Source organism: Epinephelus moara, chromosome 13 (assembly GCF_006386435.1).
Source record: "Epinephelus moara isolate mb chromosome 13, YSFRI_EMoa_1.0, whole genome shotgun sequence".
Classification (NCBI taxonomy): Eukaryota; Metazoa; Chordata; class Actinopteri; order Perciformes; family Serranidae; genus Epinephelus; species Epinephelus moara.
The window spans coordinates 12,263,488-12,277,447 of record NC_065518.1 but is presented as its reverse complement, the minus strand read 5'-3'; the positions used below and the strand labels follow the sequence as shown (position 1 = coordinate 12,277,447).

At 43.0% G+C, this 13,960-nt stretch overlaps 1 protein-coding gene across 1 annotated transcript in view; it reads left to right on the top strand.

Moving 5' to 3' along the window:
• Positions 1–13,960, top strand: part of psme4b (proteasome activator subunit 4b) — a 58,837-nt gene that overhangs the window by 20,930 nt on the left and 23,947 nt on the right. Inside the window, exons 11-26 of the mRNA XM_050059992.1 lie at positions 681–767; positions 1,349–1,535; positions 1,920–2,009; positions 3,151–3,215; positions 3,443–3,593; positions 5,988–6,086; positions 6,407–6,476; positions 8,363–8,430; positions 9,082–9,285; positions 11,629–11,786; positions 12,080–12,175; positions 12,265–12,320; positions 12,451–12,507; positions 12,599–12,654; positions 12,754–12,852; positions 12,941–13,003. Of these exons, the coding sequence (XP_049915949.1) occupies positions 681–767; positions 1,349–1,535; positions 1,920–2,009; positions 3,151–3,215; positions 3,443–3,593; positions 5,988–6,086; positions 6,407–6,476; positions 8,363–8,430; positions 9,082–9,285; positions 11,629–11,786; positions 12,080–12,175; positions 12,265–12,320; positions 12,451–12,507; positions 12,599–12,654; positions 12,754–12,852; positions 12,941–13,003 (1,606 nt within the window). The remainder of the gene's footprint in view (positions 1–680; positions 768–1,348; positions 1,536–1,919; positions 2,010–3,150; positions 3,216–3,442; positions 3,594–5,987; positions 6,087–6,406; positions 6,477–8,362; positions 8,431–9,081; positions 9,286–11,628; positions 11,787–12,079; positions 12,176–12,264; positions 12,321–12,450; positions 12,508–12,598; positions 12,655–12,753; positions 12,853–12,940; positions 13,004–13,960) is intronic.

Genomic DNA, 13,960 nt, shown 5'->3' with positions numbered 1-13,960 from the left:
CCACATGGAAATTCTGACCAATTAAGAGCAGCTTTCTCACACAAGGCATTTTATCTGGTCCGCTTGTAAATGCTGCCGTGAGAACACGAACCAACTCTAGGCAAATATGCAACAATTAGTCTCTGATTCGTACCAAAGCAAGACAACTCTAGATCTGAAAGCACCCCACACCCTTGTCTGTCTCTATGTGTCAGCCCTGTGATAGGTGACCTGCCCAGGGTGTACCCCGCCTCTCCCCCAATGTCAGCTAGGACAGGCTCCAGGCTGACTTGCATCAAATTCACAATATCGTCAAATTCAGAATAATGGTGGAATATTAGTGTGCATGTAAACACAGCCAATGATTCTATTTAAGTGTGTAGTGAGGAGGTACTTCATATTTAAATACAGACTTTGAAATGTAGTTAAAACAACAGTTATAACCTCGACATCTAACCAACCTTCACCCAACGCCTCAAGTCACTCTGTAGTGTTAACTGGGTTGTTGCCATTTGAATCACTGCCAGTCAGTTATCTAACCAGTCTGCTGTGTCTCACACGGCACTCGCTTAGCAACAACAAGCCTAATCTGGGACAAAGACAGGTCAGCAGTGATTATCTACCTGTGCATGTGTGCGTGTGCTGTTGTTGTTGACGCTGTACTTTATGTTGTTCATCTGTCCCCATGTGGTGATGTGCAGTAAAACCGGCAGTACGGACGCAGCTTACGCCCTTCAGAACCTGGCTCTCCTCACACCTGAACTCGTCATACCACCTGTACTTGAGAAGTGAGTGTTTGTGTGAGATATCTGAAGCATGTTGTTGGATAAATTTTCATATTGCAACATAACAAAAAAAGAGTTTATGACACACTTTGGTTTGGGGGATAATCACGCTCTAAGTTTTGGAGCTACAGTTCCCATAATTTTAGGGCTTTTGGAGGAAGTAAACAGGAAGTATAATTATCACCATGGAGTCAGTTAGACAGCTGTGGGCTACAAACAAACTCCCATTTCTTTAGCTTATATTTGTTTAGATTTGGGCGAATTCCCGCCATTAAAAGAATGCTGAATTTGCTACTAGCAGTTCCTGTTAGCAATTTATCAATGGATACACAAACAACTTTCACTGGATTACTGTGATACTGAGGACAACTAAAAACGTGATGATACTCAGGGATGTCCTGGAGCTACGAGAAGCTTCTTTTTTCTATGATTTCCAAGCAGATTTATATTTGCAGCAGACATGGGATAATGATATCAAGAAGTGTCAGTGTGACACTGACATGCACCTGTCCCTCTGCGCCTCCCCTTAAACTCTCCCATCATCTCATTTTGTCATTTACCTCCTTGTATCCTGTGTATCACAGGACCTATGCAGCGATGGAGACCCTAACAGAGCCGCACACCCTCACTGCCACTCTCAGCTGCATGATCGGAATGGCTCGCAGCCTGGTGTCCCCAAACAACCATTACCCAGAAGGCCGTGCGCACGTGATCCCACTGCTCATGGGCTCTCTGCCGGGGGTGGACCCCAACGACTTCAGCAAGTGCATGGTACGTAATGGATGTGTTGATTAGTAATGAAGAAGGATTATAAGACAAGTAGACAATAGAGCTCCTGCTGATTAAATTCCCTTCTCGTGTACTCCGGTCTATCCTATTAATAATTCCTGAAAGTGGAATGAATATCTCAGTTTGAAGAACTCGCAATTACCGAGGCTCAGTCCCCAAGTTTCTGCTTGGATTGTGAAATGGATTGGTTTTCTTTTTCTTGGTGTGCTCATTGTCTCCAGACTGCATTAATCCGTCATCACACCAGAATGAATTGATACATTTGAAAAAGTTATTCCACCGACATCTGGTAGGTTATTTAACTTGGGCCTTGATCAAGTCAGATGATGTAAATTGATCTGTTTCCCGTTGTGCCGCTCTGTCCAGATAACGTTCCAGTTCATCGCTACCTTCACCACTCTGGTGCCTTTAGTGGATTGTTCGTCTGCTACTTCTCAACACAGCGATCTCACAGAGGTATGCACACGACACACATTAACCGTGCAGTCATGACAGATTAAATAAACAACATGTTGAGTCTTGAGTCTTGAAAGGATCTCTTTTTTTTTTTCTTAAATTTAGTTTGACAGTTTTGGAGAGTTAGCTCAAAAGATTGATACCACTCACATATATACCCTTAAATATGCAACCAGTTAGCAGTGGTGGAGGACGCTCAATTACTGAAGTAAAAGTACTAATGCAACTCTTTAAAAACTATATGCAAAAGTACTACATTTAAAATTTAAAAGGTTCAGTGTGTAGGATTTAGGGGGATTTAGTGGCATATTGGTGAGGACTGCAGATTGCAACCAGCTGAAACTTTTCCTGGTCAGAACTCTTTCAGTGTTCCTTGTTCAGGAGGTTTTTAGCGGCAGCTGAATTATCCACAGAGGTCACTTCCTGTCCAAAACAAATGGACCAGGTGATTTAAACTGGTAAAAACACTGAATAAAGCGGTTTCCTGCCACAAATCAGTGTCTTTCTGACCCAGTTTGGGCCTCTAACTAGGCTGACACGAAAAAGCAAATGGCCCTATCTAGAGCCAGTGTTTGGTTTGTCCGTCCTGGGCTACTGTAGAAACATGGCGATGTAACATGGCAATCTGCATAAACAAGGGCCTGCTACCTATGTAGATATAAATGGCTCATTCTAAGGTAATAGAAACACAACCATTGTGGTTTTCAGGTGGTCACCACTGCTGTTTAGCTTAGCTTAGCACAAAGACTGGAAACGGGGAGACGGTTGGCCTGGCTCTCCTCGCTCCAAAAACCGACGTGTAAAAACGACAAGTTGCAGTTTTATGCAACTACAAACTGCAGGACGGGGGCAGTCACTTCATGGAGTCTTGTCACTGTTGTGAGGTTGCGAGTACCAGGCTAGCTGTTTCCCCCTGCTCTCAGTCTTTATGCTAAGCTAAGCTAACTGTCTTCTGCTTCATATTGAGCGTCCAAACATGAGAGTGGTATCGATCTTCTCGTCTAACTCTCAGCACGAGAGTGGATAAGTGTATTTCGCCAAATGTTGAATTAAACTTTTTCTCATTTGAAATAAACCAGCTCACATACAGAGTCATACTAAATATATCCACTAACCAATCGTCACTATTTCTCCCTCTCAGATTGAGAAAGATCTGTGCTTTGCTTCAGCAGAATTTGAAGACTTCGTTCTGCAGTTTCTGGATAGGTACGAGACAAATTAACAAGTCAAACTGTCACTTTGTAAAGCCTCTATGTTTTGAGTATAAATGTATTTCTTCCTGTTTGAAATGCACCAGTCTGCATTGTTTGCTCTGCTGGCCACGTATAACAGCCTTTTTGTTTTTTTGATGTTTTTTACACCGCAGCGCTGTTGACATTTTCGTCGCTGACAAATGTATAAGAGTGTGCTTGTGTATGTGTGTGTATCTGCAGGTGTTTTGCACTGATAGACAGCAGCACCCTGGAACAGACGAGAGACGAGATGGAGACGGATACCCAGACTCATCTGGAGAGCCTGGTGGAGCTGGGCCTGTCCTCCACTGTTAGCACTATTTTAACACAATGCTCCACAGAAATATACAAGGTAGAGCACACACTCTCTCTCGTCTCCTCTCTTTCAGTTTCATTAAATCAACTTTGACAGTTGCCTTTTTAGTCATGAATATTTAAAGGGATAGTTCAGATCTTTTGCAGTAGGGCTGTATGAGGTACTTCTCCATAATCGGTGTGTTACCTACAGTAGATGGCGATTAGCACGCCCCCAGTTTGGAGAAGCAGGCAGGAGTACTGACAGCTAAGTTACATACTGCTGTGAAGGGGTTGACAACGAAACATATTTTGACACCTAAAGCAACCTAAGAAAAACAATATCAGTTAACGTGTATGCTGTATTTAGAATTTCAGTAGCCTGAGTGTCAGACTGAAGCTCCCAGAACTTTCAGTCTGACATTGCCTCCATTGAAGGCGATTTACAAGGGGGAGGGAATTTGATTTTTCCCTAACCAATCAGTAGAGATCAACGACTCACCCAGAATCTGACGTCATTAGTATCCATGCCTCGTGGGTGCTGAAAACAAGCGAGCATTGCCCGTTTAAAATGTCTCCGTCGTCGTGCACGCCCAGCTGCATCGCCGTTAAATCCAGTTTAGCAGCTTCCTTAATTTGGTCCTCCATTAACGCGAGTAGTGGCGAAATACCTCGATAGCATCGTTAATGTGGTCTGTAGGATCTGTAGCGGTCGCCATTGTTGCTATCCTCACCAGTTACCCACCGGCGTACAGCTTGACATCAGCGTGGCGCTGATTGGCTAATCGCTAGACCCCCGGCGTTCATTGGTCCGTCCAGCGTTTGGACGAGATAAATCGCAAATTCATTGAAGTATGCCAGACCAGTAATGCAAGTCTACTCAGTTGAGTGGGTGGGGTCTATGGTCTGGAACCAGGCTAGAATTTCAGTGCTTTACCTTGATGTCAGACAGCGATTTGCGACAGGAAAATTAAGCTGTTTTGTTGCTTTCTTCAAAGCCAGACTCCACTGAGAAACAGTAGTTTAACATCACTGAACACAGGAGCTGCTGGTCCACCGCTGCTTCCGTCAATTATTTTGTTTGTGTTATTGTGCGACTTAGGCATTTTAAAAGGATAGTTCGGTTTCACCAAAGTCACTAAAATAACACAAATTAACGAAATGATCGAGGCAGCGGTAGACAAGCAGTTCGTGTGATCAGCAAGCTAAAATGACTGTTTTTGTCAATGGAGTCTGGTGGCAAGAACAGGCTGTCTGACGGAGAGATAAAATGGTGAAAATATTATCAGTATAGCTTAAACTGTTATACATTTTTTTAAGTGGGACATTTGTTGAGGTGGCTAATATATGTTTTGCTGCTGCCCCAATCCACAGCAGTACATTGCTTTGCCTCCATTTCAGCACTCCTATGCTTCTCCAAACTGGGGGCGTGCCGACAGACATACTGTTTGTAACATTCCCCCAATCCCAAATGGGTCCCTTACAGACTAGTTGACTCAAGCCCTAAGCCCTTACAGACCTAGGACCAATTCCATTTCTTCCCCTTAGCCCTTGTCTTGGCCCTTCCCCTTGGTTTTGCGCGTTCACATGAGGGGAAGTGGTGCCCCAATTGGTGCATAGGTAGCGTAGCGGATAGTGCCGGCGCCCCATGTACAGAGGCATTGCCTCGCTGCAGCGGTCGCGGGTTCGAGTCCGGCCTGCGACCCTTTGCTGCATGTCAGTCCCCGCTCTCTCTCTGTCTCTCTGTCTCCCCATTTCACACAAAGTCCTATCCATTAAAGGCAAAAAAGCCCACAAAATAATCTTAAAAAAAAAAAAAAGGAGCTAACCTGATGGAGAATTGGGACACCACTTCCCCTCACTTGAACACGCAAAACCAATGGGAAGGGCCAAGACAAGGGCTAAGGGGAAGAAATGGCATTGATCCTAGGTCTGTAAGGGCATAGGGCTTGAGTCAACGAATCTGTAAAGGATCCATTTGGGATTAGGGGAATGTCTACGGACAAGTACCTCATATAACCCCACTTAAAAAAATCTGAACTATACCTTTAATGTTATAGAGAAATACTTTAGTTTTGAATCCAAGTTTTCAGGTGCTTTAAAGGTACACATCCATCCTTAATACAAATTCACGCAGAATGATAAGCATTACATTACACTACATTTATTTGGCTGACGCATTTAGCCAACACGATTTACATTAAGTTGATTCAGTCTCAACAGATAACCCACCATCAAGAATCTGAACACAAGATTGGAACCTATCATCACTCCCAACTGGATTGACAAATACTTTTACACACTGACTAAAACTAGAAAACAAATAAATCTAAGCTAGTATTTTTATCTGCAAGTCAAACTCTTATGTTCTATAGCTGGAAGATTCAGATTTGAAAACTTTTAGTAATGCAAATGCGTCACCTGATTATCCAAAATTTTGCCTTTGTGTCAGACGGCATTGCAGAAGGTGTATAACTTTGCCACCTCCAACGTCTTTGAGACGTGTGTGTCAGGCAGGATGGTGGCTGACATGTGCAGAGCTGCAGCAAAGGTATGTTAATCAGATTTTTATCTTTGTCTCTCTGCCTCGCGTATTTAACAGTAATGCATTCACTGTGGGTTTGTGAATTTCACTCAGTAATAGACGGAGGAGAGATTTGAGTCATGTTTCATATGTTGATGTATTTTTCATATAGTGGCATGACAATATAATCTTATAAGGTCATGTTTGATCCAAAATCTTTCTTTTTTCATTCAACACCTCCATTTACATGTCATACTGTTGTTACATCCTCATTCACCAATTATTATTGTCTTCATCTTTTCTGCTCGAGCATCTAAATGTGTGTGCATGCGTGTGTCTGTTTGCAGTGTCATCCCGCTGAGTCTCTCCGTCTGTTCGTCCCTCACTGCTGCAGCGTCATTTTCCACATTACTGACAGTCAGTACCACACAGTGTGTGTGTCTGTGTGTAGAACAGTCTAGTGTGTGTGTAGAGTAGATTCAACTGTAGTGTGTTTGCATTACGACTGTACGACACCTTTTAAATCTAGTGAGTTCATTGACACTTTAATTCACAGCTAGGTGCAACCTGCAGTTTGCAGCTTTGTCTTTATCAGGTTTTTAACACCTTGTCAGATCTCACAAGGAAAAAGACATCCTATTAGACACAGTGTGAAATCATTCGAGGATTAAAAATCTGATGAAAATGAAAATCAAATGTGACAACTATCTTTTTGTAGTAATTATACATTTTTTTGCCAAGTGAAAATAGTCTGTAATATGTGGTTAATAACGCAGTCTGTGCAAGGAGCAATCAATGCTGCGCTTTAATTGGCCAGCCTGCCTCCGGGGGCGGGATTTAGCAAAGGGTCAATTATTCTGGAAGTATTTCATATACCTTTAGTCTGTAAGGGTCCTCAGATCAAAAGGGTATTTCATAAAAATCAATCTAAGTTGTGAGTATTGTTTTACCAGGATAAAGTGGCGTTGTGTTAGTATGCCCAGTGTCATAATCCTTGAGTGCCATAACTCTCTCTCTGATGCTTGGTCTGTCAGAGTTAAATCAAATGAATGATTAATAATTTATATATTATCCGACGCCTTGTGCAAGTAATATTCATACTGGTGTAAATAAACAGTGTGATTGTATCTCCCGATCTGTTGCTGAGCAACAGTTTTGTGTGAGAGGAATTAAAGGCCTGTCCCATATATAGGCCTGTTGATTTCAGTGATTTAAGCAAATAAAAGCCCGGGCTATTAATTGAAGTTTTAAACTAACAGCAATGGCCAGGAGTTAAAAAGCTAATGTTAGGCTCTAAAAGAACTACGTTGTGGTTGCACGACTTCGAAGCCATGTTCAGTGTGATGGCGTTTCATTTAGCAACTTCTTAGCACCCATCTTTTTTAGGACACGTAAAGGCTTCAGAATACCCAAGGGGGGTATTTACTGACATATTTTATGTTGTAGAACAAAACGTGAAAATCTCTTCAGCTTATTTTAACTGCAGACCGTATTAAAGGCATCTCAGGACCCGTTTAAAAATACATTGACTTCAAGATGAGGGAACCAGGAGTGCTAAAATGTTGACTCATGTATGGGTTTTAGGACTCATTCCTGAGCCACGCTAATGTGGTGACTCAGCCAGCACGAAAAATCATTCATGCAGCTACATATAGTCTGTTTTTTAAATGTTATTTCAATGAAAACAGTCAAATTGATTGAAAAATCTAAGATAGCAAGACAACACTGTGAGCACAGTCATGCCAGAGTCGCTAAAATGGTGCTGAGTCATGCTAACAACTGTGTTAGATAGTACTTCGGCTTTGTTTGGAGCTAAATGCTAACTTCTGCATGCTAACTCACACTTGAAATGCTAACATGTTGATGTCATTATGTTTAGCAGGTATAGCGTTTTCATGCGCACCATCTTTGTTTAGCAGGTTAGCATGCTAACATTTGCTAACAAGTGCTAAAGACAAAGTACAGCTGAGGCTATTGGGGGTGTCATTTTGCAGGTTTTAATCATGAACAACTTATATTTTTGGCATGATGGTGGCTCTAAATGAGAAGCCAAGGAACCCCCAAATTTATTACAATTCAGGAACAAGAATGTCTGTAAAAAAATCACTGAAATCCATCCAGTAGTTGTTGAGATATTTCAGTCTGAACCAAAGTGGTTACTGACCGACAGCCGCCCACAAAGCCGTGCAGCAAGCATGTCTAAAACCTGAAATGACCCCAAATTCAGTAAAAGGAGCTCAGTCTGTCAGGGGAGCAATACACTGCATTATTCATCTTTTTTATGTATGTCTGTGTGTGTGTAGATGAGGAGCTGCAGAGTGAAGACGAACTGGATAAGGAGCTGTTGTGGAATCTCCAGCTGCTCTCCGAGGTGAGACGAGGATCTATCACGTCCCAAGGGCTTCAACGCTCAAAAAAAAAAAAATCTGAATCCTCATTTATTTTATACAGTGTGCGTCCTAAAGTGATATTTAATCTCAAAATGATTGAAAAGCATGCCGGTGGGGTCGGCATATCTACTTGATTCCATTACAGATCAATTTGTTTTAGAATATTTGAGAGTCAGGTGTCATTTCCTCGCCACTTACTGAAGTGATTTGTCTATTCTCCTTTGATTCAAGGTCTCATCAAGTGTTCCTAAAAATACTTCAGAATCAGATCAAACACTTAAAATGAGTGGAACAGAGAGATGTTTTCCCTTGTTTTGGAAAATAAGAATATAATTGTGACATTGCATGAGAAAAAAAATGATGAATAATGACATTTCGTGCAGCGTGCGCCCCGCACGGTCATAAATATCAAGGAGCTTTTGTCGTTAACCAGAACATATTGATACCCTTTCTGTTTTGTTTTATTACTCCTGGGAGCTTAATGCGAGTGGGAGCAAGCCAGATGCTGTGATTTACAGGAGAACCTCAATATTTAAGACACAACTCTCCACTGAATTGCCCGTGTTTGTGTGTGTGTGTGCGTGCATGTACTTCTGTGTGTGTGTGTGTGTGTGTGTGTGTGTTGTTTTTAGGTAACCCGTGTGGATGGTGAACAGCTGTTAAAATACCAGGGGGACCTGGAGCGGATCCTATGCGTGTGTGTGCGTCTGCGCTGTAAACGTGCATACACACTCGCCTGCAGCCTGCTAGAGCACACACTCCGGTCGCTGTCCCTCATCTATCCCACCGAGTACAGAAGCACCTCTGGAGGGTTTGACACTGACCTTCCTATACGGGTAAAAACACACACACCCACAAACGCCACATAGAGGAAGATTACTTTAAGAGGCGAAACAATGACCACCATTATTTTAATCTTACTAAAGTCCCTCAACTAACTGCATAGTTTCAACTGGGGCTTATTTGCTAACCTCCTTCAGTGCAAATTGGCGCTTATCACAGCTATTACAGTATCTAGTCTAGGACAGGAAACAATGAGGTTTTCCTGGAAACACAAAATGCCACAAATAGCCTACAACCTTTAAAACTGCTTTTTCTCGCAGTTTAATTAAATGGGATGTTACAGGTTCTGTAATTGCAATGCAATTTCCATTTCCAGGAAGAGAATCAGAAGGCATTTATCAAATCCAAATTAAATGGCTACACTGCTGCAGAGTTATTATAGTTCTGTATTTTTCTTTCCTTTCTATTTTTCATTAGCTTCAGGTCAGTTTTTTAGTTAGTTTCCAGAGGGCTGTATCACAAAGCAAGTTCTCGACAAACCCCAAAGCAGGCTTGTCCAAAGTCCGGCGCGGGTGCCAATTGTGGCCCATGGACGGAATTTAAACAGCCCAGGGCGATATAGGTATATCAAGCAAGTTCATGTATTGCATTAGTTTTGTTTACCTCACAATGGCAGAACTATCATACAGTTTGTAGACATACGCCAAGTTGGAAGCACACAAGCAGAACTAGTGTGTTATCACAAACAGAAGGTAAACAAGCAAGCAACGAAGAACCCCCACTTTAAACAACGGTTGAAAGTTTAATACTTATTCAATTAGGCAGTATTACAATAGAGGGTGTGCTTTAACCAGTACAAGCGCCTCAGTCCAGACCACATCTCTGTTGTGCCACAAATTGAGCATAGCGTTAGCTGATAGATCACATGATTCCTTTCTATGCAACGAACTGGCGAATCTCATTTAGGGCGCCCTATTTAAACTGCTCTGGCCTGCCTCCTGTTGCTGCTTCCTCTGCAAGCCACTCTCCAACCAGCCTCCACCCCAGCTCCTCCTTTTCATGCTGTGTCTGACTTATCAATGTCATTTCTATTTGTCTTTGCTGCTGCTCTCTGCCTCCGGCTTTCCTCATTTGCACGTGACAGGGCAGGGAGGTGTGATCTCTCTGCCGCATGCTTTCCATGTAGGCGCATGGAAGAGGCTTTCTGCGTAGGCCTGAGGAAAGGTAGAGAGGCCCCAGAACAGAGCCATACCGCCAAATATAATACTGCAAATGGAAATAAAGTTTTCTTTGACTAAAGTGTTCCTGACTGAAATGACGTTAAAGCGTACCCTAAAGTGTAATATTGTGATTCTACAACTTGCTTGGCCTGCTGAGCCTGCGACCCAGCCTCGGATAAGTGGATGAAAATGGATGGATGGATGGATACAGTGTAGGTCCGGTGTAAAACAAGGGTCAGTTAAAAAAACACCTAAAATCAGTGGCTCAAACGCCACAGGGAAGCACCACCAGGGAAATGCTGTGAAGGGTCGGTAAAAACACCAAGGATCAATGGCTCAAATGTCGCTGGGAAACTGAAACTAACTACAAGTAGGGGGGGGGGTTTAATGGGGGAACAGGACGTCAGAGCTATGACCCTTTGTTTTTGGAGTAAGGTGTAGTCAGAGAAATGGGCTTTCAGTCCAATTGGACATTTTCAGACGAATGAGGCTTCAGAATTTTGGGCCCTTGGAACAATGGCATGGCACCAACCACCATAAGTAACCAGTCATACCAGACTAAATGATGCTTTAGCAGCAAAACCCGAGTGTATTAAATGGAAAGGTTTTTATTTTGAATAGAACAAAGGTGCTAAATCGTCTTTGTAAAACTCGATGATCTCACTTTAAGGCTGCTAAATGCAAGTTCAAAGATGATTTCCCTCACGTCTGTTTTGCGTTTTTGTGGCAGAAGGAGACAAACATGAGCTCCTTGCACTGCAGTGTTTCTGAGAAAAGCCTTTTCAATAATATTTTGTCATGTTTTTGTACATGAGCGTGAGGGAAGTGTGTTTCTGTTATAATGTCAAGGTAGCGGTAATTACAGCTACGGTTCTCTGCTGCTTTTAAACACTGACCTCTTTTCATCTGCAGTTCACGGTCACTGATGTGGTTTTGTTTTGTTGTTGATCTTTCATTTTGGATCTGCTCGTCTGTCATTTGATAGCAGATCACTTTGTTGCGGAATTTGTTTTATTCTGTCCATTGCTTAGTGTCCTTGTCCTTTACATGTGTTTCAAATACCAGCTGATGACACAGATCTGTGGTTTTGAGGCGGACTGGTTGTGCTGGTTTGCTTGCCAGTTGTTCCAGTGGAAATTTCCCCTTTCTCTACAACTTCTCTCTCTGTCTCTAAAGGACTGGGGCAAAGCTGGAGATGTGGCAGACTTGGGTGTGTGTTGGCACGTGCCTGATCAGGAGGAGGAGAGCTTCGTTTTCCAGCTGTTGTCCCGCCTCCTGCACCCTGAGCTGCAGCGAATCAAGGCCCACGTCTCTGGAGACCAGCCAATGAGCAGGTGTGCTGTCGTTTTCCTCAGTTTTCCAATTTTAGAAGTAATCAGGCACAAACAAAACAAAGAAACTTTCATCACTGATAAATGAGATTCGTCTGCATCCAAAAAATGAAACCTGGAGATTAACATCTGTTTTTAATATCTCTCTTCAGCTCTTGATGAAGCCTAATCAAGAGCACCGAGTGATGAAAAGTTGAATTTAGCTGCTGTGTCGAAACACTATTATTGACTTGCCAAGTGAGATCACAACAAACACACAGCTACGAAAGGACTGTAACACGTTGCCTGATTCACAGGGAGGAGCTGTTGCAGAGTCTTGCTATTGTGCAGCACTGCCTCCTTGGAGCTGGAAGCATGCTGCCCCCTCTGGATGGACCACACGTATCTGACCTGTGAGTCCTGCAGCTACACACACATATAAAAACACATTTTCCTGCAGGCTTGTCACGTTTCCCGCCCCTTACATTGTGTTTCTCCTCAGCGTGCCCTCCATGGTAAATCTAGGGGAGATCGAGCTGCATATAGGTGTCGTCTACGGTAAGAAAACACAAGGCACACAACATATATGCACAAGTAGTCACTCTCTGAACAGTTGCGGCTGGTGATAAGGCCGCTCATCCTGCATTCTGTGCCCACACGGGACGCCTGTGTGTCTCCTCCCCTCCAGATGATTCACGGGAGAACTACAGAGAGTCCATCTGCCAAACCATGAGACTGCTGCTACGTGAGTGAAGACTTTAACGCCACTACACTCCAGCTCTAAACTCCTCACTTTGTTCAGGGTGTACAATTAATCTATATCCACTTTTATCCAGATCACATACTGGAGCACTCGGAGGATGACACCAAGTCACTCTTCGTCATCATTAAGGTGATTTTTCTGTTATTCGTGAGTGAAATGTTATTGTTCAGTCCTGGGGTGGGCCCGCAAAGGTCTCACAGCACCCTTTTTCTGTCTGTCTGACTACAGATCATCAGTGACCTCATGTTTTTCCGAGGCACTCACAAGAAGGAGTTTGACTCACGGTGGAAAAGCTTCACTCTCGTCAAGAAGTCCATGGAAAACAGGGTGAGTTGGAAAAGTGCGACAAGGCCGCTGATTGTTGTCAGTTTCAGTGAGTCAGGGTGATTTAAGTGTGTCGCCTCTTCTCCTGCAGCTTCATGGGAAAAAGCAGCACATTAGAGCACTGCTCATCGACCGGGTTCTACTCCAGCATGAGGTTAGTTTAACAACATGCGCACTTCACGTAGGGTCACAGATGTAGCTGTAATCACATGCACATGGAATAGAGCTTTGATGGGGCCCAAAAATTCAGACCTGACCCGATATGCTGTGTTCAAGTCCCTGAACCACAGCAGCAAGTTTGGGCCCAAGCCCAATTAAAAACATAAATTTCTACTATCATTTTTTTCTATATTAAAACATGTATTTATACTTGAAGTGTATATGACGCACAGGGAGCTTTGTTTAATGAAAGTATGTGCTGACTTCAATTTACCCTGTTCTATAAAGGCTGTTGGTACTTATTTCCATATGTTTCCGCAACGTTCCCCATTTGCCAGATTCTGGGAAGTGGTTGCCACAAACCTCACTGATATATTTGAGATCACTGTGCCTCATTCACGCGGATCTGTCATAGCTGGACTTGACACTGATGAAAAACAGAGCGCTATTGGCCGCGCTTACAGCAGTGAAAAAATTTGTTGCTATGCGCTGCCTCCTCACTCCCTCTGTTACTGAGTGTGGGCTTTATTGTATCTAGATATCGTGTAGTTCGACAGGCTGTTCAAACAAACTGTATGTTTTCCTATGAAAATTAATGCACCCAAATTTGTAAATTTTTTGTGGGAGAGGCTTGTTCGGAGCCATGTGAATTTTGCTTCATTTTTAGGTACACCTTCGCCATGTTTCTTTACTGAAACTTAACCGCTGTAACTTCATGGTAACTGCACTTTAACGGTACATTGAGGATGTTACGTCATTCGTGGGGTGCTAATTCGTAGAATATCACACAAACTGTTGAGCGTGGGATATCATACGAATGTTTCTATGAGAATACGTTGACTTAGAGCTGTCGACAAAATGTACGTGGGGCAAAGGAGTTAATGCTAGAGATGTGGAATTTAGTCTGATTCATTTTCTGTAACTACTTATCCTGTTGGGGGTCGCAGGGGGG